Source organism: Equus asinus, chromosome 15 (genome assembly GCF_041296235.1).
Source record: "Equus asinus isolate D_3611 breed Donkey chromosome 15, EquAss-T2T_v2, whole genome shotgun sequence".
In the NCBI taxonomy this organism is placed as follows: Eukaryota; Metazoa; Chordata; class Mammalia; order Perissodactyla; family Equidae; genus Equus; species Equus asinus.
This window is the reverse complement of record NC_091804.1, coordinates 29,261,339-29,288,703: the sequence shown is the minus strand read 5'-3', so window position 1 is coordinate 29,288,703 and position 27,365 is coordinate 29,261,339. Positions and strand designations below refer to the sequence as shown.

The 27,365-nt window shown below is 46.8% G+C and overlaps 1 protein-coding gene across 7 annotated transcripts in view; it reads right to left on the bottom strand.

The window, feature by feature from the left end:
• Positions 1-425: 425 nt before the first annotated feature.
• CTNNBL1 (catenin beta like 1) overlaps positions 426-27,365 on the bottom strand; it is a 151,673-nt gene continuing 124,733 nt past the window's right edge. For 3 of the 7 annotated variants that reach the window (XM_070485907.1, XM_014847173.3, XM_070485910.1), the window contains 4 exons: positions 26,474-26,554; positions 11,486-11,623; positions 11,175-11,247; positions 426-620 (listed from right to left, as the gene is read on the bottom strand). In XM_070485907.1, the coding sequence (XP_070342008.1) occupies positions 532-620; positions 11,175-11,247; positions 11,486-11,623; positions 26,474-26,554 (381 nt within the window). In that variant the 3' untranslated portion in view covers positions 426-531. Of the gene's footprint in view, positions 621-867; positions 1,081-11,174; positions 11,248-11,485; positions 11,624-14,946; positions 15,000-26,473; positions 26,555-27,365 lie in introns of those variants that run through there. The other 4 variants (XR_011494636.1, XR_011494637.1, XM_070485908.1 and 1 more) reach the window with 2 other exon arrangements.

Sequence of the window (27,365 nt, the reverse complement as noted above, 5' to 3'; positions counted from 1 at the left end):
GGCGAGGCCCTGCACCGAGGTATTTTTAAGCCTCCCTCCCTCCCAGAGGGATTCTGATGGTGGCTGGGGCTCAGAAGGCTGCTCTGAGGGCGCTGCGGCCGGCCGCACAGTGCCACAGGAGCCTCCTCGGGGGTGCTTCTGCAGGAGCCATGTGCCTCATGTCACACGCCCAGACTGTGTCAGGGCCGGAAGCCCCACAGAGGTCACTCGCCCATGCCTCCCCCTTCCCACTTACAGACGGGCAGCCTCGCTGCAGTACCCCCAGAGCAGCCACAGCGGCTGCTTCACCACTGATCCCTCTCTGAGCCTCGGCTCCCTCACTGGTGGAGTGAGCCAACCATGGACCTGGCCCAGATGTGCCCCGCAGCAGCAGCTGGGGAAAGGTTGGAGGGGACAGTCTGCTACAAAGAACGTCAGCCCAGGAATACCAAAACTAGCTTTAATTTGTCCAAAAGTCACAGTGAGCTGTGTAAAAACTGTTTCTGAGAGGGAGGCCCAGAGAGAGCCCTTGCGGCACAGGGCCGAGGGCCTCTAGAAGTTCTCCAGCAAGCCCAGGATGCGCTTCTGCTCGTTCTCCCGGAACTCGGCGCTCCGGCCGTCCCCGATGTTCTCTGCATACTCTGGGAAGACAAAGGCAGGGTTAGGCGTGAATCAGAGGCGTGGGGTCCATGGTGGTGGGGTCACTTCACCCCTCTCCCTGAATCCCAGCTCCCACTGTGGTGCATGCTGTTCTAAGCCCCCATGGTGGCAGGTGCAGCCAAACTCCTTGGTTTTGCATTCGAGGCCCTCAGCGAAAAGGGCCCAACTTACCTTTCCAGGCTCACACTCTTCTCCTAGCCCCAGCCTTTACTCACTCATTTACTCACTTAGCGCACAGGGAGTGGACGCCTACTGCGGGCAGGCATTGCTCTAGACCAGTGGTTGTCAGAGTATGGACCTGGAGCAGCAGCATCAGCAGCACAGAGAAACTTACTAGAAATGCAAATTTTGAGGCCCAACCCAGACCTACTTACTAGGCCCAGCAGTCTGTTTGAACAAGTCCTCCAGGTAATGCTGATGTAGGCTCAACTTTGAGAACCGCTATTTGAGGCAATGGGGATAAAGTAATGATCAAAACAGAGGAAAATCTCTGCTCTTGTGAAGGCTGCTTTCTAACGGGGGAAACAAACCCAAAAGTAAATAAAATATATAGGGCGAGTGTCAGAAGGGCTCACGGAGATGGGGAGATTTGATTAAAGACCTGAAAGCAGAGTGTGGGAATATCTGGGAGCAAATGGAAGTAGCAGGGGCTCTGAGCGGGGGCTCGCTTGGTCCATCTGCAAGCGAGCAAGGAGGTCAGTGTGACCGGAGCTCAGAGCCAGGGGCGGAGGCAGGGCACAAATCATGCAGGGCCTGTGGGCTCTAGCTGCTGTGTGAGAGCTACCGTGAAGGGGGCAAGAGCAGAAGGAAGGGGATGTGATCTGACGGTGTCTTGGACCAAGGACGTCATGGTGGAGGTGAGAAGTCCTCAGATTTCAGATGTATTCTGAAGGTGGATCCAGCAGGATTTACTGATAGACTGGAAATAGGGTGTGAGAAAAAGAGATGTGGATATTGAAATCACCAAGAAATATGTCAGAGTAGTGGGGAAGGTGACAGTGAGGCCCCAATTCCTCCAAAGAATGAGGGGAACAGGTGCCTGCACCACCAACAAAGAGTCCACGGACATGAGATTCAAAGAGAGGGCGTTTTTAGGGAAAAGGGAGAGAGCAAGAATGGTCTAGAGATGCCCATGAGGAGTGTGGGAGACCCTTCCCCTGCCTTCAGTGGAATGAGGGGTGTGGGGGAAAACAGCCACCACTTGAGAGGGCCCTCCCCAGGGGACGCAGGCTTCAGTGACAGCAGGAAGAAAAAGAAAATATTCCCACAAAGGATGAGGATACAGGAGGTGATGCTGATGACAGATTTCCACAGGACACAATCAAAGAGTTTTAAGGTGGGTGACCATATGATCCGGTTGACTCGGTTATCCCAGCACAATACTTAATAATACTCTATTTCATCCTCAAAAGTGTCCCCTCAAATTATGTAGTCACCAGGTTTTAGGAGGTGGGGAGGGCTGGGAGATGGTGCTGAAATGATGTGTAGAACTTAGGGACTAGAGCGCAGAGCAGATGGGGCAGAGGGTTCTGGGAGGATGGGGCGATGGAGCTCCTGACTGCCCACTGACCGTGCCCCGCCCTCACCAGAGAGGAGATGGCGCAGTATCGTGGGCTGTGTCTGAATCCTGTCTCTGACTCACAATACTAAGTGACCTTGGTGGTCTCCTCCTCTGAAAATCTGTGTAAGGTACCTAGCAAATAAGAGATGGTCAAGAAACACTAGGTCCCTCCCTGAGCCTCCTTTGCTCAGGCCAGCATCGTCACTTGTGGAAATCCCACACACCCTTCAAAGTCCATCTTAAAGGACATCTTCTCCGTGAAACCCCGCCTGGTCATCTCTTACTCCTGCTCCTGTCCTCAGGCCACTGGTCTCCATCACAGGCCTGACTTCTAGATCATCCTCTGCTTGTCCTCTCTCTCCCTCTAGACTGGGAGCTTTGTGAAGGTAGGACCTTTTGCCTTTTTTCAGTTAAACTCCAGCAGAGCCTGGCGAAGAGCCAACTCTCGGTCTGGCTGGAGAATAGGCTCTCAGAGTAGTTGATTAAGATGACTGCTGGCACATCCCCCCACTGCTCCCTGACTGGGGTGGCCTGAGATAGAACAATAGAGAACTCTCTTGCAAGAGGCTTTTGCATAACAAAACATCTGCTGATCCAAATCTGACAAAGACTGGGGGGAGACAAGAGAGTGTGCAACCCCTCCCCTGTGACCTCCCACCCCCCACCATGCTGGGGAAATAGTTCTGCTGTTGCCACTTCTTCATTCTTCCTCCTCCCTCTTTATTACTTTGGACATGTGCCAGAAAATGGGATCTGGGATTCAGATGTGGCCAGCTTCGTGTCTCCCCCCCAGAAATCATCCTCTTCTGTTAGGCCCATCTATCACCTCCAACAGGAAATGCTTGTGATGCCTTCCATTTAGGCCCCTCAAAGAGATGGCTGGGGTGATGGGAGAATAGGAACTAGGCTGCAGGAGAAGGCCATGGGGCTGTATATAAGTGGTATCTCTTACTCACACGTGAATGATCCAGTTGCTGCCCCAGGAGAGAGAGAAATGACCATTCTAGCATTTAATACCCCCAGAGGCATGGTCTGGAAGCGAGTCTTAATGGATTGAACTAACACTTTGCTCTCCTAATGCATTCTCAGACCCAGGAGGGAGGGAAGTGGAGAAAGAGTCTGATCCTTTGGGGCAGTGATTTTCCAAGTAAAGCCAGTTTCCCTGGAGAGACCTAATCTCTTTCTAGAGATGCACAAAGTAGAGGAAACCAAAGCCTGTATCAATCGCCTTGCTAAATCACTTCTGCCAAGGCCTTAGGAAAAAAACATGCCACTACTGTACACAGAGCACCCATCCCATGGGAAGGTCTCCTCTGTCACTCCATCTGTGGGGATGGAGGAAACAGGCAGAATACCTGTTCCCTGGAAATGGGCCATGAATGGAGTTAGTGCAATCTGGAAGAGGGGCTGTCTCACACACAGTGGAAGGGGAACGGGAACTAAGACGTAATGCACACTGATTCTGTGCCAGGTATTTACATCCGCTGTCTCACTTAATCTCTGCAGCAACCTACAAGGTAAAGAACACCATCTCTGTTTCCAGATGAGCAAACTGAGGCTTATTAGAGAACTGAAGCAACCTGCCCAAGTCTAGAATGTAGAGGAGCTGAAATTCAAACCAACATGTGTGAGGAGTGGAAAGGGCACCTAAAAAGCCATCCAGGGGGAGCTGGTCCCCAAAGTGGCATCCTCTTACCTAAGCAGTTTCTTACCCCGCCTGGTCCTCATACTTTAGGGAAAAAACTCCAAAGCAGCCAGCCGTGGCAGGGCATCTGGCTACAAAGTCCTCATAAAAGGTAAGACTCTAGACAGACTGTCCTGTGGTAAAGGAGCCTCAGGGGCCAGAGAGATGTGGAGTGGGTTGCTGGGGCCACACCCTCTCATGCCAGGTCACCGAATGAATGGCAGAGCTGGCAGGGTACTCAGAAGTGTACTGCAACCCTGAAGGGCAGGTACTGGCCAGGGTCCCACAGCGAGCCAGCCACGGAGCCAGGCCCAGAACCAGGTCTGACAAGCCCCTCCTGCTCTTCCACTGCCCTGGCAGCTGGCACCAAGAGTGCAGCTCGCCCCTCGCCCTCCACCCCTTACACTACTCGTTCTTTGTTTCCAGAGTAGAATCCTATTTGGAGCAAATCTTGGTGGTGCCAGCTACCTCTGGTTATTAGAGCTGCTGCAGCAGTTTATAAATATTGAACAGATTCCTCCCAGAGGTCTTGGGAAAGAGTTCTCTTTGCGCTGTGTGTATGAGAGGAAGAGAGAATGCAGGAAAAACAGAGATTCTAGATGAACACAGAACTACAGGGTTGGGGCGGAGTGAGAGTGGGAGAGGGATGGGGAGGGGGAGAGAAGAGAGGATGAGCGGGGCTGCAGAGTGAGAAAGACAGTGTACACATCAACTCTCTCCTCTACTTCCCAGCTTTTTCAAAGGCTCTTACAATAAAGGCTTTGATGGAGCTCAAAAACAGGCAGCAGTGCCGAATGCATAAATATTAAAGCAAACTTTAGACAGCAGGTTTACTACTCAGACACGGAATACAAGCTGTTCTGTTTCTGTTAAGTGGGAGAGGGAGGGGCACCGGGCTGGCAGATGGGGAAGAACTGTCTTCTAGGACAGAGACTTGGACCAGCGCTGAGAAGCCTGGTTCAGATCCCGGGACCTTAAGCCTTAAATGCTCGCCCTTTAAAAAATGCAGGAGAAAGAGGGAGGAGGGAGAAGAGGAATGCTAGTATTTTCACACTGAAAACCCCTGAAAACATAGAAATAACCAGCAAATAGAAACTACCTGGGTAAGGAAAATCCCCATGTCTAACAGAGATTCCTTAACAAGAACGAACTTGGAAGGTCTAACGTTACACTTCTCTAGGAGAACACTTTGCTGGGGCTACAGGATATAAGTTCTGCGGGGATATCATTAAAATGAAACCCACTAAAAGGAGAAGGAAACTTACCCTTTGCTTACGATGCTAACGGGGTCATTTTCCCACAGTCCTGATGACATTTTAGCTGGTTGGAAAAGCACCCCCCCACTCCAAACCACCCCCGCCAGGCCCCAGGAGTCTGGTCTGGGTGCTGGTCCATGGGCTTTCCTGCATCTAAGTCCAGGCTGCTGGCAGCTCCAGGTCAAAGGATCAGGCCAAGGAAGGGAAGGAAACGACCTCCATGTACCAAGCACAGACTCTGTCTCAGGCACCTGACTACGTTTCAAGCTCAGCCTTCCTGAGGGCAGTACTCCCTTTAGGGTTGTTTTTCACAAAGGAGGAAACCAAGGCTGAAACATCTTATCTACTAACTTACCCAAAGTTACAGACAGCCAGGATTCAAACTGGTCTGTGCATCTCAGTTCTACTTATTACTGGGTTAGCTGGGACACTAATCACAACAGGAAAGGTAGCTAACAGTATTGGGCACTTGTCATATGCCAGCCAACACGTAGCACTTCACCTGCAGTAGCTTATCTAATTCTCACAGCACCTTTTGAGGCCAGTTATCCCATCTTACAGGTGAAGCAACTGTGGCTTAGAGAGGGGAAGCAGCTCCTCAGGTTGACACATAGGGCTCTCTCCAGGATCCTTTCCTGTCTCCAAACAGCCTAGCGACCACAGTAGCCATGACCTGGTACAAGTCACACACATCAACACGTCATCAAAGGATACCCTATCAGGTACTGCAGCTTTAAAATCACAGAAGCAAAGCTCAGGTTGCCCAAAGCCCAAATCAATATGGAAATACATGTTTGTGGGCCTCTAAGAGGAGACTTCAAGCCATAAAGAACACAAGCAAATCAAAGGTCCAGGAGCCAATTTCTGAAAGCGTTTTGAAGTCTTTGGCTCAGTCTTTTCGCCACCAGTGAAAGACTTCTGAGTCAGTAATCCTCCAAGCTTTCCTCTGCAGAACAGCCCAGCACCCACGTGATCTTCTGACACCTTTCACCAGTGACCATAACATTTAAGAGACTTGCCAGCAGTGTCCACAGTAACCCTTGACACAAGTACTTATACTAAGAAGTATTCCCAGGTCACAGCTCCTACTCCACATCCAAAGAGATGACCACTCAATGATGTACATCCACATCGGCCTGTGGAGGTCCTTCACACGCTTCAAGAAACCACCTCCTTACTTAGAGTCAGCAACTTCAGAGGCAGGACATACAAGGGTGGCTGCCAGGGACCGGGGGAGGAGGGTACGGGGATTAGTACTTAATGGGCAGAGAGCTTCAGTTTTGCAAGATGAAAATAAATTCTGTGGATAGACGGAGGTGGTTAACCTTATGTATATTTTACCACTATTGAAAAATAAACGCAAGCACTTGCTCTGTGCGGCCTCCAGATCAGATTTCACGCCCCTTTTAATCTCCAGCAGAATGAACTGTCCTTGATTCCCACTCCATATCTTAGCACTAACTTCACTCTGCTGTGCGTTGTGGTCAGTTAGTTATTGCACCTGTGATGGGACTGTATGCTCCCTGGGGACAGGGCCTCCTAAGTGTCTCAGTCAACTTAGGAGCCCACCTAGCACCCTGTGATGCCAAGTGGGTGCTCTGAAAAGGTGGATGCCCTAAATTTTCTTTTCTTTCTTAAAAGCCTGTAGGAATGTATCAGCCAATCAACACAGTTGGAGCTTTCCTTCTGCCAGATGGAAGACTGCCTGTGTATAATTCTGAGTCCAGATCCAGTTTCCAACATTACCAGTGACTTAGGTAACATCCCTTAACCTCTGTGTGTCTCGATTTCCTTATCTTCAAAATGGAGACTGTAACCCTGCTTTCCAGGGCTGCTGTGAGAACCAGAGAACATACAGTGAAAGTCTGACACAAAGGGTGTGCTCAGGAGTGACCACTCTACCTACTGTGGCCCTGGATTTCTGGAACAGCACAAAGAAGCCAGAAGCACCACCTCAGCATACTCCCAATAAGCATTAACTGATCCCCTTCTCTGTGCCACTCACGGGCTAGGCACCAGAAGATAAAAGGCAGGAAGACGGCTGCTGCCCTTGCGGAGCACATGGTCTTATCTGCCCCTCTCTAGCAAAGAGACCGTTGTCCCCTACGTGGCCACACAGTCCTCAGACCCAGAGCTGCGGCTAGTTCCAGGGAAGGCTGGACTCTGGGAGTCATGCAAGCAGTCTGCAGAAAGAGGGACTTTAATGAGCCATCAATTATTCCCAGCTCTCTCGGCACCCCCAACAGAAAAGGAGGGAGGAAATTTGTGAGAAAGGGGACCGAAATATAACGGGAAAAGTCCCCTGCTGGGCTTGCCTCATCAGCGTTTTCCTGAGACCTCCAGGGACACATCAGCTGTCATCCTGCCAGCAAAACTCAGGAAATATGTAGGCCATAAAATCAAAGGAAAAGCTTGCATCTAATTAGTATGTTAAAAAAAAGGGAAGCAACCCAAACTGAAAAACAAAATTAAAATCAAAGAGGACAGACTGATGAGCTGGTTTTCTTTCCAAGGCTTTCTTTTTTCCGTGCTTTCTGATGGAAGGAAGGCGGGGAAGGAGGGGGACGGAGTGAAGGCTTCTAAGAGGCGAGGCTGAGCACAGCCCAGCCACCAACCCCCAGGGTAGCCTCACCCCTTTTCAACCTCAGCACGGCCCTTTGGGTGCTCCCTGCCCTGTGTTCAGGGGGAACACGGCCCAGCTCCACCACACAACACGGCGGGCAGATGGGGTCTCCTGCGGCGGGTGTGAGCCAGGGCGGGGGCATGCCGGCGGAAGAGGGGTCAAGAACCCTTTAGGATAACCTGAACCTTACAGGGAGAAAGAACTCTTTTTTCTTTTAGTGGTCAGTATCCTGTGAGGGCCTCTTTGACTTGGGCAATGGCATGCAATTCCTAGCTTTAAATACCACCTCCACACTAATGACTTCAAACTGCCCAAACTAGCATCTCTCCTGAGTGCTAATGAGAATATCCACGGTCTGCTGGCCAAAAAAGGGGTGCAGCTCACGTACCGTACCCCAAATTCACCATGTGCCCAACAGAACTCAAGAGCCCTGCCCAGCAACACTTCCAATGCCACCCATGCTCCAGCCTCTGGCATCCCTGCCCGGCCTCCGCTAATAGAGCCAGAGTTCTTATGAAGGCCACTGATGTCCGATCCTGCCTCCCGGCCTCGGCTCCCTCTGCCTGGGGTATGCCTTTCCCTCTGTGACACCATTCCCGGTCCTGGAGAGGAGGCTGGCCCTCCTGGGATTCCACGCTATGGCTGTGCCTCTGCTGCTGCCTCCTCACCACTCCCTTAGCGCACTGTTCACAACTTTAACGTAGCATTTAGCACGTTATAATTAGTTTCGAGTATCTCTCCCTACTAGACGTGAACGTCTCAAGGATAGGGATCTCGCTTAAGCTTCTTTGTATCTCTAGTCCTGGATACCGAGCCTGGCAGCGGGCAATGCTGGGTGAGTGGCTGCTGGCGTGTGTATTTCATTTAGCCTGAAGCACGGTTGGCTGTTTTTACAGCTAAGTCCCCCAGAAGACTAAACTCTATGAGGGCGGGTGCCGTGTGACACCTTAGGAGTGTGGTATCTAGCACTGGCTAGGAGAGTCTCAGTAGACATGTGCCAAATTAAATTCACACAAGGGTGGGGTTTAATTCAGTAGTGTTTAAAATATTCACTGGGTTCCCATTATGTGCCCAGTGTTGCTACAGGTGCTGAGGAGATAGGGTGAGTAAGCCAGACAATGTCCCTACGCCACAAAGCTTGTTTTAATGTATGAGACACACAAAATGAGGAAACGAAGACATAAATAAATAACAATTACAGACTGTGATAATGGCTAGGAAGGAAATAAACTGGGTGCTATGATGGGAAACAGCAGATGGAGAGAAGTGGATAGATTTAAGATTGAGTCTGGAGGTAGAACTGGTGGATTCTCTAATGGATTGGCTATGAAGGGTGATGGAGAGAGAACTGAAGGGGTGGACTGCGGTCTAGAAAGAGGGGTCCAAGGGTCTGCACAGAGGAAGGGGGAAAAAAAACAGGGGAGAGGAACAAGAGTGGCAGGAATGAACACAGCATCTGTGCAGGGCCACTCATCTGCCCGCTCACCTGCTCACTTGCCCAGACACTCAAGCAACAAGTATCTATCCAGCATCCAGTATGTGCCTGGCACTCTAACAGCACTGGGGGAATAATCAGGATCTGAGGGAGACAAAGCCTGGCTCACAACAACTGAAAATTCTGAATAACCTCAAGTATATGTGTTAGGATTTCAGAAAGAAAAACATCCACCTACTACGTGTCAGTATCCATTAAAAACAGTTTTTCTCAGAAGATCACTGTTTTGATTACAGGGCTGGAGGTGTAGGGAGAAGCCTAAACACAAGAGAGTAGAGCAGAGAGTAATAAAAAGTCCTAATTGAACATGTGTGCGTTAAAAGTAAACGCCATTTAAAAGCTGGAGTTGCAAATCGCCACAGCTGCACCTTAGGGAGGAGGTGGCACAACGCTCTGAGCAGTAACTCATGTGAACGTGACACTGAGAACGAGAAGGGGGCACCCAGGATGCCACTCTGGAAGGGAAGATGCTGGGCTGGGTTCATTACCGGTTCCCCATTTCCTCTTTCTCTGAGGGAGAAAACAATAGATTCCGATGCCTCAAATCCTCCACCTGCAAAATGGGCACAATGAATTTACCATTCCCACCTGTCTGGGAGGGCTGTGCTGAACATTTGGTTTCTAGCCCCTGCACTACTTCACTCACACTGTCCCTTTGTTCTGGAATGTCCTTGTCCCAGCCTCTAAGATTCAGCTCAATGCTACTGTTCTCACAAGGCTTCCCATGTGATTTTAGCCATGCCTCACTTATAATAATGATGATGGTAATTATCATCATCATATTTCATAACACTCATAATAGCTAACATTTACTGAGAGCTTATTACGGGTCAGACATTTTCCATATATCATCTCATTTAATTCTCTCTCCCAGTCTATGAGGTCACAGAGCAATTGGGTACCGTGCCCGAGGAAACACAGTAAATGGCAGAGCCAGGACTCAATTCCAGGAGCTCATGTTTTAACTTCACTTTATTATATGTATCATTTATCTTCACATTTCATATCCCACCTGTAATGGTAGTTATAAGCCACTTACAGGCAAACTCTTTGAGTAAATCTAGCCTAACCCCTCATCTAGAAATGGGCAGAACAAGGGCCAGAGAGAGAATGATTTCCCTGCAGTTACCCAGTCCATCCTGACTGTCTCTGGACTCTGGCGCTATCAGTACTGTAAAATATAGGCCTCTAGCTGTCGTGGGTGTTAGTCTGTGCAAAGTGGCCCCAGGGCAGTTCTGCATCACAGAGCTCAGTTCAGGTGCTGTGCCTTGTGACTGAGAGCCTGCTCAGCGACTGGAAGCCTCTCTGGAGCCACTCCAGCTGAGTCAGGTCCAGCCAAAGATGCAGTAGCATTTGAGGGACTCCCTGGGGTCGGTGAGGGAAGGAGGAAAAATCACCTGATCTAGCACGTCCTGTATGCCGGGCACTAGACTGGACACTGTCATGTAGTATCCCATGAACCTCTGCAAAGCTTCTAGACACGCTCACACGCTGAGGGAAGGCAGAGCCAGGACAGGAAGGCAGGCACTCCCTCCAATTCACTTCCTTCTGTCTTGCATAATTCCAGGTATTTCCTCTTACTTCCCTGTTTTTCCCTTAAGAAAGCAATTTTCTTCCACTACATGCAGCTTGGAACTAAACTTTTTGTTTGTCTTTTTAACAAATATTTCCCAGCCCTAGTGCTTCTTGTTTGTTACACATTTTTAAAATTCTGGAACTGGTGGGTCAGAAGCAGAGAAGCAGGTTAGTCTTTGCCATCCTGACAAAGATGACCTGGACGCAGTGATCTAGACAACACATGTAAGCCTGCAGTACAGAGAACCCTGTGCACCAAATCCCCAGGTCTATTGACAGACTCAGAAAACAAGCATCATCTAATTCCCTGGAGCCCCAGACACAAGCAACATCCAACTTACCTTTGATGATGTGCCTGACAATTTTGATGGAGCTTCCTCGCATGTTTAGGATCTGGTGAACCCTCTGGCGAATCTAATAAGGAAGAAGAAGAGTGGGGAGAGAAAGAAAAAGCATCACTTGCCCTGGTAGACACCAGAATACTCACAGTGGAAGTATTTACCTCACTCTCATTCCTGAAAAAGCGGACCAATGAAGAGTGAAAGAATTCAAGGAGAGTGTGATCTGCTTCTTTCTTTGCAAGGCTCTACCTAAGCAGGCGGCAAGGAAGGAGGCATGGCTGGACAGACTCACCCAGGAGAAGCCCTCCTACCTGGGGCACATTGGCATTGCAGATCTCCGCCATGATGTAGCAGATGTGCTGGAGAACAAAGAGCCCAGCGTCCAAGCGCCGGAGGTAGAACTCATCCTCAATGTCGTTGTCTATGATTTCTCCACGCCGGACCATGTCCTAAAACAAATGAACATTTGGGAAGAAAAGCTGGACAGCGAGCAGAGGAGGAAAGAATACGCTTCTAGTCTGCCCATGATACACAGAAGAACAGCAACTATGACGACGATGACAACAACAAAAGAAAACCACTCCGTCTCAATTGGTCTTCTACTTCTCCCATTATTCCAAAGTATCTTTCTTGTGTTCTCATTGTTAAGGGACTAGAGGCTCAGGGAGTCAAGACTGAAAGCCCACTTTTTCTATAAAATGAGTCAAGGTCAAAATGATCTCATCCATGTATTCAACCTAAAAAAACCAAACTTACAGGGACAAAAATCTAAGCCATTTATCTGCTTCCACCTGTTCTTCACTCTTTGGTTCCAGCCTCCATAAATAATGTCTCTGCAAGACAGACTTAACTCTCTTTCCCTTCCAAATCAAGTTAACATAGGGAAGAAAGGTCCCCTTTCTCCACAACTCTGTTTTGGCAGCCAACTCTCATGCCCCTTCTAGCTTACATTTTGTCAGATGCAAAATGCTGCCAACCTTTCCATTGCATTTCACAGGTCTGACACTCCTGTAGGCCAAAGCCCTAATAAGTGATGGAAATCACTTTCCTAAACCTTTGTAACTCCAGACCTATTAGACTTGCTGTCCCCATGCTTAGTCCTGTCTAATGGATTCTTTTTTTTATTAAAAAAACAGCTTTATTGAGATACAATTCACACACCATACAATCCACCCATGTAAAGTGTGCAATTTAACGGCTTTTAGTACACTCAGAGCTGTGTAACCATCATCACAACCTCTGTAGAACATTTTCATCACCCCCCCCAAGCCCCGCATCTAGTTGACTATTACCACCTCTGCAAGAGAGCTCTCTTCCCCATCTCAGGGTCTTTACTGCCTTCCTTCCTAGGGATCTGGGATAGCTCTGAAGACAACACTATTTTTAAGCTACCTCTACCACAAAGCTTTTCCTGATTATTTAAGGCTAACAAGTGCTCCTTTCTGAAATTCATGAGAGCGCTCTCGACAAGCCACTCCATGACACGACCGCTTCTTGCACATCATATTCATACTGACTTCAGGTATCGTCAACTCCCCGTTTCTCTACCTCCCTTTATTTCATGAGGATGGACCATGAACTCTGTGAAGGCAGGAACTGAATTTTGTCTTCATATTCCCTGCTCAGTAAACATCCATGCAGTGAATTAAAGAAAAAAGACATCTCTGTTTTGGGCTGTCAGCTCTCAGGAGTAAGAACTGGGTGAGGGACTCATTCTGCACAACTAGCAGACTGGCCTAAGACAGGTGCTTAATACATGCTTTTGATGACAACAATCCATTTCTTAATTCTTCCAGCAGTTTTATGGCCATGGTTCCCTCTGATAACTGAGGCTCCTGTAGCTGACAGAAGCCCTTGGGACCCGGCTTTCCACTTTCCCAAACTCGAAGGACTTACCACTGTGGTCATCAATCTCCAGCAAGAATCCTTCAGAGACTATTTAGACGCAGATAATGTACTTCTTTATTTGCCCAGGGGGCCAGCCTGTAGCAACACAAGGCTACTTTTCATCTCGCTCCTAAAGGCCTCTGTCTATGAGGCAAAAGAGGGCTGTAGACTTGCCAGGCCCTGCACTGCCGGGTAAATCACCACCACTAATTCCTAGCTCCATTTAGTAGCAAATTCCTTAGTAATCTAGTAATAGTGTTAATGTTCACAAGGTAGTCATGGAGCATTGGACTGATGTCCTAAGAGTTTAAAAATAGAAGGGCCTCCTTAGTTTCTCATTTACTCATGATCATAACTTCCTGCTCCAGAACTCCTAAGTGCTCAACATCTGGGGGCATAGGAAAGAAAATTACTCCTGACTTTCACTCATGCAAAAAGCATTTGCTGCTAATACTTTACAGTTTTATAATGCTGTAGAGTTTAAAGTGTTGTTATATATACAGCCCTTACTACAAAATTTAAAGAGAGAGAGCAGGGAAGGGATTATTAATCCCATTGTACAATTCAGAATCCAAAGCACACAGAGGTTAAGTAAGTTGCTCATAATTACATAATTACCATTTCCTAGAACATGGACTCCCTGGGGACAGGAATCCTGTCTGATTCAGCTCTGAGGTGGAAATGAACATGGTGCCAAGTGTTCAGATCCCAGCCCTGCTAAGTCCCCAGTGGCAGGGATGCCATTGTAAGCACTGTGTTAAAGCAGAAAAAAAATGAACACGGCGGCAAGGGGAGGCCCTGGATGATCCTGCACTGAGGATCTGCGACTGTCTGAGAGGGCAGGTCACCGGGACACAGGAAATGACCAAAAAGTAAAGGGATACTGTGCTCCCACAAGCAAAATAATTACAAACGGTGGGTGCTGATCAGGGTTGGTTAAGATGTTATGGTATCCGGGAAGAAGTGATTTCCGGGTAAGGTTTCAGTGTCTTTTGCGCAGAGTTAGCAGAAAGAACGCCTTCCTGTGGTCCGAGACCTTATGTGAAATGCCTTAAACTGTTCACATTTTCTGCTCACTAGCCCCCATCCACGCACACAGCACAAACAGGCCTGCCCTCCCTTTTCTGGCCTCCTTCCCTTGGCTTGTAATGGTGGTACCCCCCGCACCCCCCATCTCTATCATAATATATTTAAAGTCTAAAATGCGATATTCTTTTCCAAAACCTTTCAAAGTTTTCCAACTTGCAAACTTCTCCACTAGATACAATTTTTCAGTCCTTAAAACTCCCAAGCCTTGGATTTCCCCCTCTTCTGGGACCTCTCATGGGCTGCCTTGTACTAGTTATTCAGATGTGTGCCTCTTTCCTGTGCAGTGCCTCGAAAGCAAGAGCTGTGTTTTACTCATCTTTGTACTCTAGAAAGCACCTTGCATGGTACTTTTTGCACAGTAGGCTCTTGGAAAGCATTTGTCAAACAGGGCTGAAAAAATGCAGGTTGACATTCAGAGCTATTTAATGAGCTGTGCGCGCTATGACTCGTGTGAATGGGGTAGAAAGGGAAACCTCAGGAAATGGCGGGGACAGTGCCTTGGAGAGCTAGCTAGCTGGAGGCCTGAATGCGGGCCAGAGAAGTGAGAGATGATGGGCTGCAGACTGCACTGTGCAGGCAAACGTCATGAACGAGAATATGCAAACACCTGTATGATGGACACATTGGTTTAAAGTGTTGAGAGGCAGGCAGAGTGCATAGCTAGCAGGCCATAGTATCAGCCTATGCAAGAAGTAGATGGGAAAGGGAAGGGGAAGAGAAGGGGAGAGAAGAGAAACAAAACCCTTAGAAGTTTGTAAACATAGGAATGTGGAGTAGAACACATTCATTCATTCACCTGGTAAGATTTTCCGAACACCTTCACCACGGGCCAGGTATTGTCATGATGTGCTGGGGGCGGCAAAGATAAACAAAACTGTCCACATAATCAAGGAGATTATAGTCTAATAGGGTTAACAAATATGAACAAATTATTAATTTTTAAAACTGTAGTAATGGCTCCTATAAAGGATCTTTCAAACTGTACTGAATGCTGTGGGAACCCAGAAGATGGACAGACTAAGTCTGTCTGGGGGAGTGAAGAGAGTTCAAAGGAAATGTAACATTTGAGGTAGATTCTGAAGGAACTTGATAAAGTGGAAAGGACGTTCTAAGCAAAAGGAATGATAGTGTGGAGGAAGGCACAGAAAAGCCACCTTGGCTAAGGTGGGAGAGCACAACAGTGGAGCATCAGTATCACTAAGAGAAAGAAAAGAAAGGAGCAAGGGAGCGTTTTTTTTCTTATCAGATCCTAGCTATTGGCAGATCGCGTTATTTTTGATTGGTTACTACCTACCAGGCATGGTGTCAGGCAGTCTGAACAATAACCACTGCCACCACCATCTCTCCACCTCCGAAAAGCAGCTGGAGTCTACTGAGGGCTGAGCATGTGTCAGGATGGTGCCGAGGCTTCTCCGCACACTGACTCCTTTCCTTCTCTCAAACACTGGGGGGAAGGGATTATCATCCCCAATGTAGATGCGGACACTGACTCAGGCAGAGCAGCCTCCCCAGGGCTAGTGGGAGGCAGAACCTGGATTCACACCCAAGTCTGTGCTCTTTTCATTCTACCATGTTTGCGTAGGTACAGATTCAGAGTTGTCTAGAGAGCAAAGGAAGATGGTAAATAAGAATGGCAGAAAGACCCAAGAACGGAGCTGAGCAAAATTAAGTTTCTCCAATTAGGTCAGAAGTGCCCCTGGTGATTTTTCCTTTTCCACACTTTTCCCTGCAATCTGATCTTCTTTTAACCAGGCAGGTACATACTGTACCTTCCAGTTTCCCTAAATATTGTCATCTACAAAGACTGGACATGAGAGCAATGCCAAACCCCATTTTTTCCTCTTTCCTCAGAACTTCAAGACTCTGACAACATTTAATTCGACATTCTACTTTTAGACATACGGCCACATGATTGGAAAGTGAAATTTTCAAATGTAGATCTGAGATATGACTACAGTTCATCTCCAAGAAAGGCATCGCCATCGCTGCGTTGAACATGCACAAAGATGAAACAGATTGGCTTCTGAGAGGAAGTTTCTGCCCTGACAGTTTTAGAAGCGTCACAGAAACCAGCATGCAGAGAAGGTGAATGCTGTCAGGATAGCACCTTATCTAGCCTGTTACAACTCTGTGGCATGGAATATTTACTGCTGAATGGATTCAGGGAAGTTGAGCACAAATGTGTACTCTGGGTTTAAAGGAAAATAAAAGCTGCAGGATGATTATTTATCATTCTGATGGAAAATAAGAAAGTTTGGGTACAGTTCTTTTAGGAACATCTTCTCAAGTTTTTGTCTGTTTTAAATAGAAGGATGGTACGTTACCTTTATTATCCACCTTAGTCTTACTATGTGTGGACAGGGTCAACTTATTATAAGTAGATTAATAAATTTCCGGCTCCTTTTCTGGGATTCAAAGACACCAGATGAAAAAAATCGATCCTGAGATAAGGAAGTAGAACTACATATCTGAAAGAACTTCTAAGAGTGTCTGAAACGCCAAAATGGGTCAGAACAACTGAACTCATGATCATCTGGCTGGGATTCTGTCTTTGGAGAAGTAATACTAACATTTTAGGAATTAAAAAAACAACATCACAAGCTTCTCCCCATCTCCTTATTTCCCCTCATAAAAGGTTCCAAAAGAACTGAAGGAGTCTGATCTAGAATACTCACTAGTCCAGTAACATACAGGAGGACTTGCTTCACTAGTGGCTGGGAGGAACTGAATTACGCCCAGCTGACCAATGAGACACATTTCAAAAGTGAAGAACAACAAAGTGAAGCCAGATGGCTCAGTCAGAGATCAAACACGCACCCCCACCTCCACAGTACATCTAAAGTACTTCTAAAGAAAGTATATCACAGTACTTCTAAAGAAAGTACCCAACCTCCCCTGCCTTCTTCCCCTCTCAAGAGACCCTCTGACAGCACAAGAAGCATTTAAAGGAGCTATTGGGACCTTTCTAAACTATAAAGCATACATTCTACAAACAAGTTCCTGTGCCAATGTGGGACACAGTATTAAGCACATAGGATCAGATCTCAGCTCTAATACTAACTTACTAGTGTCCTTAAGCAAGTCATTTAACTTTTCTTGACCTCGGCATCTTTGCTCGGAAATAATAAGCATGAACCAGATCAGGGAAGGCAAACAGGTTTCATTTAGAGTGCCAACTCGAATCTACTGCGATGGCTGTCGAGCACCACACGGAAAAGGGGTGTGAAGCCGAGTTGGAGCGTAGTGCGGAAGAGCACTGAAATCAATGAGCAATGTCAGCACCGACCACACAATGGGGAGCAGTAGTGGGCCTCAACTTTGTCTTCCCTGATCTGGTGCTCCTGAAGGTTCCTTTTAGCTTTGATAGCCTGTGGCAAATCTAGGACTGAAGCCCCCCCATAACCAGATAGAATGGATTTCTGCCTGCACCCAGGTATAGGGGTGAATTGAAGCTGTTGACTGACAGTGTTCCCAAATGGCTCAAGGAGGAGACACGACCCATCCACCTCAACAGGACAGACAGTGAGCACTAACAATCAGCTCATCCTCTTATCAGTAAGTTAAATTTCCCTGCAATAAGACAGCCCCTGGATCTGCTGTAACGTTAGATGGGCCATTTTAAAACAATGTGGACATGTCAATCAAGTGCTCTTTAAATGGGAATACGATTAACAGAGATTAAAGAGAGATTCCAAAAATCCAGTAACATCCTTAAGTATTGTAAACGTAACTTACTTTACAAAATTTTAGAGTGAAAATCTATATATATATACTGAATTGTATTTGAAGACAAGAGATTTAAGATTTAAAGGAAGTCTTTACGAATTACTTCATTCAACTCTCACCTTTGAGAAGAGTGAAGGTGACTGTCTTCCGTGTGAAGCAATGACAATTCAACATCCACATGCAGCACTCTTTACTTTCCAAAGCAGAGTATCTGCATTAACCTCACTTGCTGTATATGCCCCGTGCTGGGTATGTATAGCAAATACCATTTTCAGATTTCATAGATGGAAAACTGAGACACATGTCAAAAGACTGTCAGTGAGTTTTGGTTAGAGACTTGAGTGGCACATGAATTCCTAGTCCAATACCTTTTCTATTTGTCCTTTCACTCTGGCAAGAGATGGGCAGCGTAAATGGAATAGAAACAAGAGCAAAATTTCCTGAGTCCTTACTGGGTACTAGGCACTGTGCTAAGTAAGCACTTTCATGGATTTCTCATTTTCCCTCATAAGAACCCCAGGGGGTAGGAATTACTTTAAATGGAAAACCGAGGCTTAAAGTTTGAAGTGAAATCTCTCCTAATGTCACAAAGCTTATGGTTGAGTAAGTGTTGGAGACAGGATAAAAACCCACACAAGTTTGGCTCCAAGCCTGTGATCACTTTCATAATTTAAAGAAGAAAAAAGTCTTTGTTTTACAGACCTCTTCCAGCATTCGCATATGAGCAAATAGATAGAATTTTTTCTTTATGCCATATCTGGGGATTAATGGAAATCAGCAGCATTAAATGTAAAGTCATCTAACTTCTTGGCTTGTCTTTTCCTTATAAATTGAAGAAATTAAAAGAAAAGGGGGGAGGGGTGGAAACTATAGCTAGACCAGCTAATTCCACACGGAATTTGGGAGAGTTAAAAGAAAAAAAAGACACTCTGAAAGGTTTTGTTTTGTTCATTCCATACAAGAGGGCTAGAATAAAAACTTAGATGGTAATTCAGTGAATGGCGCATTAAGTAGAACAGATTGCAATTCACAGCAGCATAAGCCTGTTTGGGGGCTGCTAAAATAAACAGCTTCATCTCCAAAGATACACAAGGAGGTAGTACGTGTGGCATCAAGGTGCCATTTCTGCAGGGTTGTGTGTGTGTGTTTTTCCCCTCCCCCGGCCACATCCTCACTTTATATGTTAATCTGTCCTCGGGAACACTACCAAATCATCACCTTTCCGAGTGCCTCTATCTCTCTCAGCAGGCAGGCGCAAACCTCCAAATGAGCATGTGGATGCCATTTCTAATCTGCCCCTGACAGGCAGCAAGCTGCCCCTCACTGATGGAAGGAGACAGTCATAAAGGAAGCTGCTATGAAGCCAGAAGGAATCCCTCTTGCCTTAATAAGAGGGGACATGACTCAGGGCCCCAGCAGGGTTCCAGTTGATATCTGCAGTCATGGGCAGGAATTGCCCCACCATTTAGAAAAAGCCAATTTCTTTTTTTCTTCCAAATCAAGGGGAAAATTTAACCATGGGAGAGACAGGTAAGTGGAGGGGAAGGCAGGGAGGGTCACAAACATCAGCAAAACAAAACCTTCCTCCAAGAGCTTCTAAAATAGGGCAGACTGTTAGAGAAGGACCCTAGAGACTGCAGGTCCTTTTCGGCTGGAGAACAAGGCTGGAGAATCAGTAAAGGGGGTTGTTAAATTCTTCTGAGCATGCACAGCTAACTGATAACAGCACTGGTAACAACCCAAGGATCTCAGGCCAGAGATTTACCTACAAAGGAGAAACTATGTGCTAGGCCGGCCTTTGCAGATGACCATGTGCCAGGTTTTTGCAAACAATCTCATTAACCTTCAAAATGACCCTCTGACAAAGTTATTGTGAAAACTAAAACACACACAGAACAAGTTACTTCCCACAAAACAGAGCTCACGTGGGGCAGAATTGGGATTTAACCTCGGGCTGTATGACAACAGAGCTCACGTTCCTTTGTTCCTTCTACGTTACCATGATGCCTCCATCACAGGTGTGTCTTCAACTTCTAAATTTACTGAAAACAAAATAAAACACCCCAGGGGGCCGGCCCAGTGGCACAGCGGTTAAGTGCGCACATTCTGCTTCGGCGGCCCAGGGTTCGCCAGTTTGGATCCCGGGTGTGGGCATGGCACCGCTTGGCAAGCCATGCTGTGGTAGGCGTCCCACATATAAAGTAGAGGAAGATGGGCACAAATGTTAGCTCAGGGCCAGTCTTCCTCAGCAAAAAAAGAGGAGGATTGGTGCTAGATGCTAGCTCAGGGTTAATCATCCTCAAAAAAAAAAAAAAAACCGAGACTGCTTATTTAAATTTGACAACATATAAGCCAGCCTTGAGAGAACCAGGGCTTCCGTAATAGCAGATACAATAATACAAGGCCAGAAAACGACAATCCTGTTGAGGGTGCAGAGAAACTAAGATCAGTCCCTGTTTGTGAAGACTTAAGCTTAGAGGCAGGGAGAGACAAGCATACAGGCCCAAAATACTTAGAACAGCTACCAATAAGGTGTACTTCCTTGTGCCAGAAACCACTGGAAGTGACAAGATTGGCATATTATTCTCCTCCTTTTACAGATGAAGAAATGGACTCAGCGAGTTTAAGTACTTGTTATGATCACCCGGCCAGTAGGAGGCAGAGGCAGGACTTGAGTCTTCCCAGTCTGGTTCAGATCTCCATCCCAGCTTGAGGCTATGGGACACCAGGGCACCGGGCTGCCCCAGACGGGCTGCAGGGAGTGCAGGGAAGGCTTTCTGCAGGAACTCAGCTGCAACACTAAGCAGCATGCTCGGTACACGGCAGACACTCAACACACATATACTGACTTATTTTTTTGCCAAAGTTCTTAAGGATACAGACAAATCAGCCAACTGATTTCTCAGACAACTGATTTCTCAGACAACTGAGAAAGTTTGGGAACTACTGGTTTAAAGAACAGCTGAGAGGAACTCTCAGCAGGATTCTCTTTTTTTAAGCGTGCCCCAGAAGCTTCCAGCACAGTTAGCACAAGAATCAATGGCAGTCTCACACTTCCACTGTCTACATACTTACCCAGTGCTTTAGGATCACGTACCCACTTTTGTACAAATCTTTAAATGAGTTTTAAATGCTAAGGAAATAGCCAAAGTCTGTTTCAGACAGCAAGTCCTGTGGATACTGTTTCATTACAAGGAGTCCATCTTTCTCTTTCCAGGATGAAGCCTGGAATGATTTAACTGTGGCAAAATTAGCATGCAATTTGTAAGTCATTAACGGTGCAAAGTATGTGGTGAGAACATTTTATTGAGTAAACCTGCTGAGTATAATTTTCCCAAGAACTAAAAAGGGAATATCTCTCTCCAAGGCTCTCTTCCATCTATTAAAATCCCTGCCAGTACCTATATAATTATGTCTTACTTCTGACAGCCAGAAGCCTGGCATCTCTGCACATTTAACTAACAGAGCCAGAAGGAACCTATGAGAAGTCAGGACATCTCCCCAACAACACAGACCTTGGTATTTTCTGGGCTTCGTGTTGTCTGGGGAGTCAGGTGAAATCTGCTGAGACAAGCATCCTGGATATTTACAGATCACAGAGAAGCGCTGCTCACTAGAAGAGTCTTAAGAACTATATGCCCTTTAAAAGTTCAGGCCAAATCTTGTTAACTAGGAACCCCAAGGGTAAGTCCAGATACATCGTGGCCCTGGAATTGAACGGACACTGAATATAACATGAAAGCAGTGGGCCACTGCCCAAGACATGGAAGTCTTTGCTAGTCAAAGATTATTGCAGGAACGTGATTTGAACTAAATGTGTATTAAAATCATCAGTTTGTTCTGTAGACTCTGCTAAATGGGAGTCTTTTTCCTTGTTGAATACAGCTGCAGTTATACCACAGAATCTCCATAGTTATCCTTAGATATTTTTGATGATAAGGCTAATCACCGAGGAAAAAAAAAAAGTTAGGGTTAAAAATGAGAGCTAAGGGCGGGCCGGCCCGGTGGCGTAGCGGTTAAGTTTGTGCGCTCGGCTTTGGGGGCCCAGGTTTCACCAGTTTGGATCCCGGGTACAGACTTAGCACCACTTATCAAGCCATGCTGTGGCAGGCGTTCCACATATAAAGTAGAGGAAGATGGGCATGGACGTTAGCTCAGGGCTAATCTTCCTAAAAAAAAAAGAGAGCGAGAGAGACTTAAGGGGGCCAGCCCGTGGCATAGTAGTTAAGTTTGTGTGCTCTGGAGTTTGGCAGCCCAGGTTCACGGGTTCAGATCCTGGGTGGGTACCTACTCCACTCATCAGCCACACTGAGGTGGTAACCCATATACAAAATGGGAGATTGGCACAGATGTTAATTCAGGGCTAGTCTTCCTCAAGCAAAAAAAGAGGAAGATTGGTAACAGATGTTAACTCACAGCGAATCTTCCTCAACACCACCCCCACCCCGGCAAAAAAAATTGAGAGTTAAGGAATAATGTAGAAAACCCAGGACCCTCTATCTTCCTTAACACCCACGGACAAGTATTAATTTCATCTCATGAGTGGTGGTCCTTCATTTACTGCATGTCAGTCACTATGTAAGCACTGAGAATATGATGAACAAGAGAAATTACAGTACCAGAGAGAGAGAGCGAACAAATAAAATAATTACAGGTTATGAAGCAGCACTGGGGAGGGAGGCGTCACTTTACACATGGTGATCACTGAAAAGCTGGAGGAGGCAACGTGTAGGCTGAGACCTGAAGGTGGAAGGAGGCACTGCACGAGAAGAGCCAGGGCGGAAGGGAGAAGCAGAGGCAAAGGCAGGAAGGGAGCGGGAGAAGCAGGGAGGGTCAGATCCCGCAGAACCCTGCTGTACCAGGGAAGTAAGAAAATGCGCGTGTCTAGGTGCAAACTGTCCTTAAAGACAAAAGAAAACTAAAGGTTCTCTGGCCACCCCTATGTGCCAGGCCCTGTGAAAGCAGCTTTCACGTGTGTTGTATCTAAGTCACCAACTTTCCACATATGTCATTCCTCAAAGTACACAGGTGGGGATATAACACCTTAAAAAGGAAACACCACTGAGGAGTAAAAGAAGACAGGGGCAGTTAGGCTCTCTGTCCGCAGTCAGAAACCAGGCAGAAGCCCAGCTCTACAGCCCAGGCGCTCCCTCTCACACCCTTTGCTCCTGGAATTTAACTTACCATTTGCCCCTAAACTTAACTTGGCTTCCCACTGACCCTCCTTTGTCCTGTTCCTCCTTAGACTGGAAACGCCCTACATGTCTCTATCTTTATGGTTCAGCTTGAACCCTGCCTCATTCACAAAACTGCCGAGGGGCCTCAAGGTGTGGACGGCTTCTCCCTGCTCCCTGGATCCTTCTAGCCGGCGGCAGCAGCAGCGCTCCTGGGACCCTTCCTCTACTGTCACGTCCAGCTCTCCCCAGGGCCCATGCCTGGCCCAGTGCCTCACAGAGCAGGCGTCTGAGAAACACTTGCCTAATGACTGGATTCTCTCCAGTGAATCTTGGTCAACTGCAAACCATGGCCACTTGCGCTGCGCCCATGGAAGTCTGAAGTTTACAGGGAAGATGGTGGCTCTGTGACACTAAAAATATCAATACCTGACCCTATTATGTATGGTTGTTTTGTGGTAGACTCGGCAAAGTACGTGAGATATTTATTTATTACTGATCTGACAGTCAATGTCATCAAATGCCTGAGAAATAAGCATTCAGTTCAAGTCAGCAAATATTTGCAGAGTTCCCAAAGGGTGTAGGACATCCAAGTTTAATGGCGATGGGGCGGGGTGAAGCAACAAATTTTTTACGAGTTAAGAGAAAAGACTGCGTGAATGAGAGGTGAAAAAGAGGTCATTTTGTTCTAAGTCACTACACCTGTGAGGTGGCTTCATGTGCCAGGACGAAGCCTGAGTGCTGGCAGAGAGCACTACTCACAAATGCATCTCTTGCCCCGACCCTGCCCCATCTCTCTGAGCAACAGAGGCTGCTGAGCACTAATGGCCTTGGAACGTTTGCCAGCGCCCAGCAAAACGGCCTTGGCATCAAGGAGACAGATGTTTGTCAGGGAAAGGCAGGGCCCTGGCGCCTGTGGCACACAGCAGCTCTGTGAATGCTGGGGAGAGCGGCCGCAGCGATTACTCTCCGTCAGTGCTAATCAATTTCATACCCTCTTCAATGCTGATAATAGATAATCTTGTGGGAAGCAGGCCAAGTTTCCTAACAGCTACCTGCAAGCTGCTCCCTGACACCCGGCTTACTCGATCTCCCTCAAAAAAAGGTCTATTCCAGCTTCACCTCAGAAGAAGCACCTGATGGTGCCAACACTCCAGTGTGCTAGAGTGACTCCTTCTGGGACACCTGGCAAGGATTTGATCTCAGGAAAAGGACTGCCTGGCTTACTTAAAAATTACACAAGAATTCCAAAGAATGCTAGGAAAATCTAGCAGCAGCAGCAGTTTCTACTTACTGAGTGAGGTGCTTTGCATACTTTATGCTTAGTCTTCATAATAAGCCCAAAAGGGAGGTGCCATTTCCATTTCACAGATGATAAGACCAGAGTTTAGAGAGAGCAACTCCTCTGTCTAAGGTCTCAGAGCTAGGAAGTGGCAGAGCCGGAATTCCAACCCAGGGTTATGGGAGTCCCCACCTCACACACACCCTTCTACTAGGCTGCTGCTCCTCTACCTAGGAGACAACTCAGTCAGTGGTCTACCCTCACTGGGCTTTTTAATCCAGTCCATTGTCCAAAAAAACCCATTCCATTGCCAAAAGAGTTATCAAAGAATGCTCACCTGAACCTGAGGGAAAACCTTAAGCTGCAGGGGACCTTAGAGATCACCTTGGCTGATAGCACATTATAGCTAAGAAACGGACTATGTGAGGCATGACTATACAAGCCATGGCTAGGCAGTGATTTACAGGCAGCGCTTGTACTAAAATTTTAGGTCCCCTGACTGCCAGGTGCTCCTCCTACCCATGAAAGTGTCCTCTAGCAGATAACACAGGGGGTTCTGTCAGAGCAAGAGTTCTAATTGTCTCACAGCTGTTTCCCTAGAAAAGTCTAGGGAAATTTGAATTTGTTTCTAATTACCATTTGGACAAAGAGAAAGACAAATTACTCTGGCACTTCAACAATCACTAACTGTCCATCAGGTAGAAGTAACTGTAAAGCGAAGAAAAGATAGAAAAGGAAAGTCTACTCAGAGAACAAAATAAAGGTGCTGGGGTGGGTGGAATGAAAGAGTCGTGTGTGGAACAATGCTGGTGGCTGAAGTCCAGCCTCAGAATTTAGTCTCTGCCTTTTATCTTGTAGTTGTATCACCGGACAAGAGAAGACAGTCCCAGTCAATCAATTCAATCAATCAACAAACATCTGAGGACTTACCAGGGTTAGGGAGCACAAGGAAATCACAAGAATGGTAAACACAGTTACCTCTCTACTAGTATTCATAAATGAAGGTATATTTTGTGTAAAGGGAGGGGTGGATAAGAAGGGGTGAAGAGAAACAGAACAGACAATAGGGTCACTGTCTTCCCCAAAACTCTAGTCTCTCACCCTGGCCTGAGGCACAGCTTGAGGGAAAATGCTGGTGTAACTGCCAATGCACACAGTTCTCCGCAGAGCTAGACCTGCCAACAGAGATGGCAGCCAGTGCTCAAACTGGCTCTCCCACCAGTCAGGTTCAAAAGCCTCAAGTGCATCCTTAAGGCAAGAAGGGTGAAACGAGAACGGAGTGACATAGCAAACAAGATCACAAGGAAAATGAGGGTATTACAAACTTAGAAAAATGCAAGAAAAGGATCATTTTACAATGTGACCAAGACTGAGGAATGTCTTGTAGGGAAGAAAATACAAATAAGACATTAAACAACAGACCTGCCCTGATTAAGGAGACAGATGAGAAAGCTGCAGAGGCCAGCAACAGCAAAGAACAAAATGGAAGCAGGGGAAAAATAGAGAAGGCAGGTCAACCATAGTAAGCAAAGCCCCTTAAGAAGAAAAACCCAGCAGGTTTCCTTTCCCTCAGCAATCATCAGCATAAGAAAATTAGGGCCCGTCATGGTGAACCTGGAGTGTAGGCTTTGCTGCAATGGACCGGAGCTTCCCTTCTCTGGGTCTCCAGTGTTTCATCTGTCAATGCGGGAACTGGATTCCATGACCTCACAGCTTCCTTCCAGCTCTTATACCCTGTGATCCCCCTTCCTTTGGATGCTTCCCCAATGACTACAGAAGCCAGCAGGAGTGTGTACCAAGACACACTCTGTCCATGTGGTACCAAGTCACAGCACTGAACTTTGGACAGATTTTCTAAGAGAAGCACTTGTTAAGGGTACCTGAACTATCACTCAGACTCCAGGGTCAGCCCTGGATCAATTCAACACATCCTTCCTCTTAAAGGACTTTGTCTCCTGTTCGAAGAGCAGTTATAACCACCGTCAGACTTTCGTCTGCTCTGCTCTTAGACCATGTTAGGCGGCAGATGAGGGTAGATGGCACCTGTGCCCTTACCTGTCCTGTGGGGAGATATGAGGTGCATAAGGGACCTAAATGGAGTGCAAGTCAATAGCTGGCAAGAGATAGGCAGGGACACATACGTGCTTTTCCCCTTCAATCTTCTTGTCGGCCACCTGCATTGCATCCAGATATTTAAAATGCAACTCCATCAGTCTGTCAACCTGAAAGAGAGATATTTCACAGACACGATTGAGAAGGAAAGAGAACACCAAGGCAAGAGAACAGTGGAGCTCCTATTCATCTCACTGTCACTCCTTACAAGAGGAGGTGCACTGTACTGCGTCTTACACAGGATGTGAGCTTTGCGTAGGAACACGTCAGGAATGGATCAAAGAGCTGGGGCAGAACAGAGCACATGCTCAGGATGGATGCAGTGTGAACGCAGGCCCATTCCCAAAGGAGACGATACACGCCCAGCTCTTCTAGGACTCCCATGAATTCAACTTGATAAAAACAAATAAATAAATAAAAATTCAAGTCCCTTCTTGCAAAGAGACAGAGCTTGAAGTTACATACTTGATATTCACTTAGAACTTTACAGAAATTTCTCTTTTCGAATTGAAACCTTTCATGTTCAGATTCTGCCCCAGAGCTGATCTTTTTTTAAAAAGGTCTGAGTAAAATCTCTTTAGTTGCTTTTGAGTCAGAAGAGTACAAGAAAAACTCCTCCAGCAACTTAAAAAAAGGGCCTGACTTTTGCTCAGCAATAACTTAAAAATCAGTTTTAAACTTAGCAAAAGTCACGCTTCAAACATGACCTGAGGAATACTCAGTGGGTTTGAAAAAGTTTTTTTCCCTAGACTTCCAAAAGATTGAAGGAACACTGTGAAGCCAGCCTAAACTTCTAACCTATCTTTTGACTAGGTTGGTACCACCATGGTTCTTGGCAACCCTGATCTTTACCCAAGAGCTTATATTGGTTACAGCAGATGTTGCTTCAACATAGCATCCGACAGTCTAGGAAGATAGCGC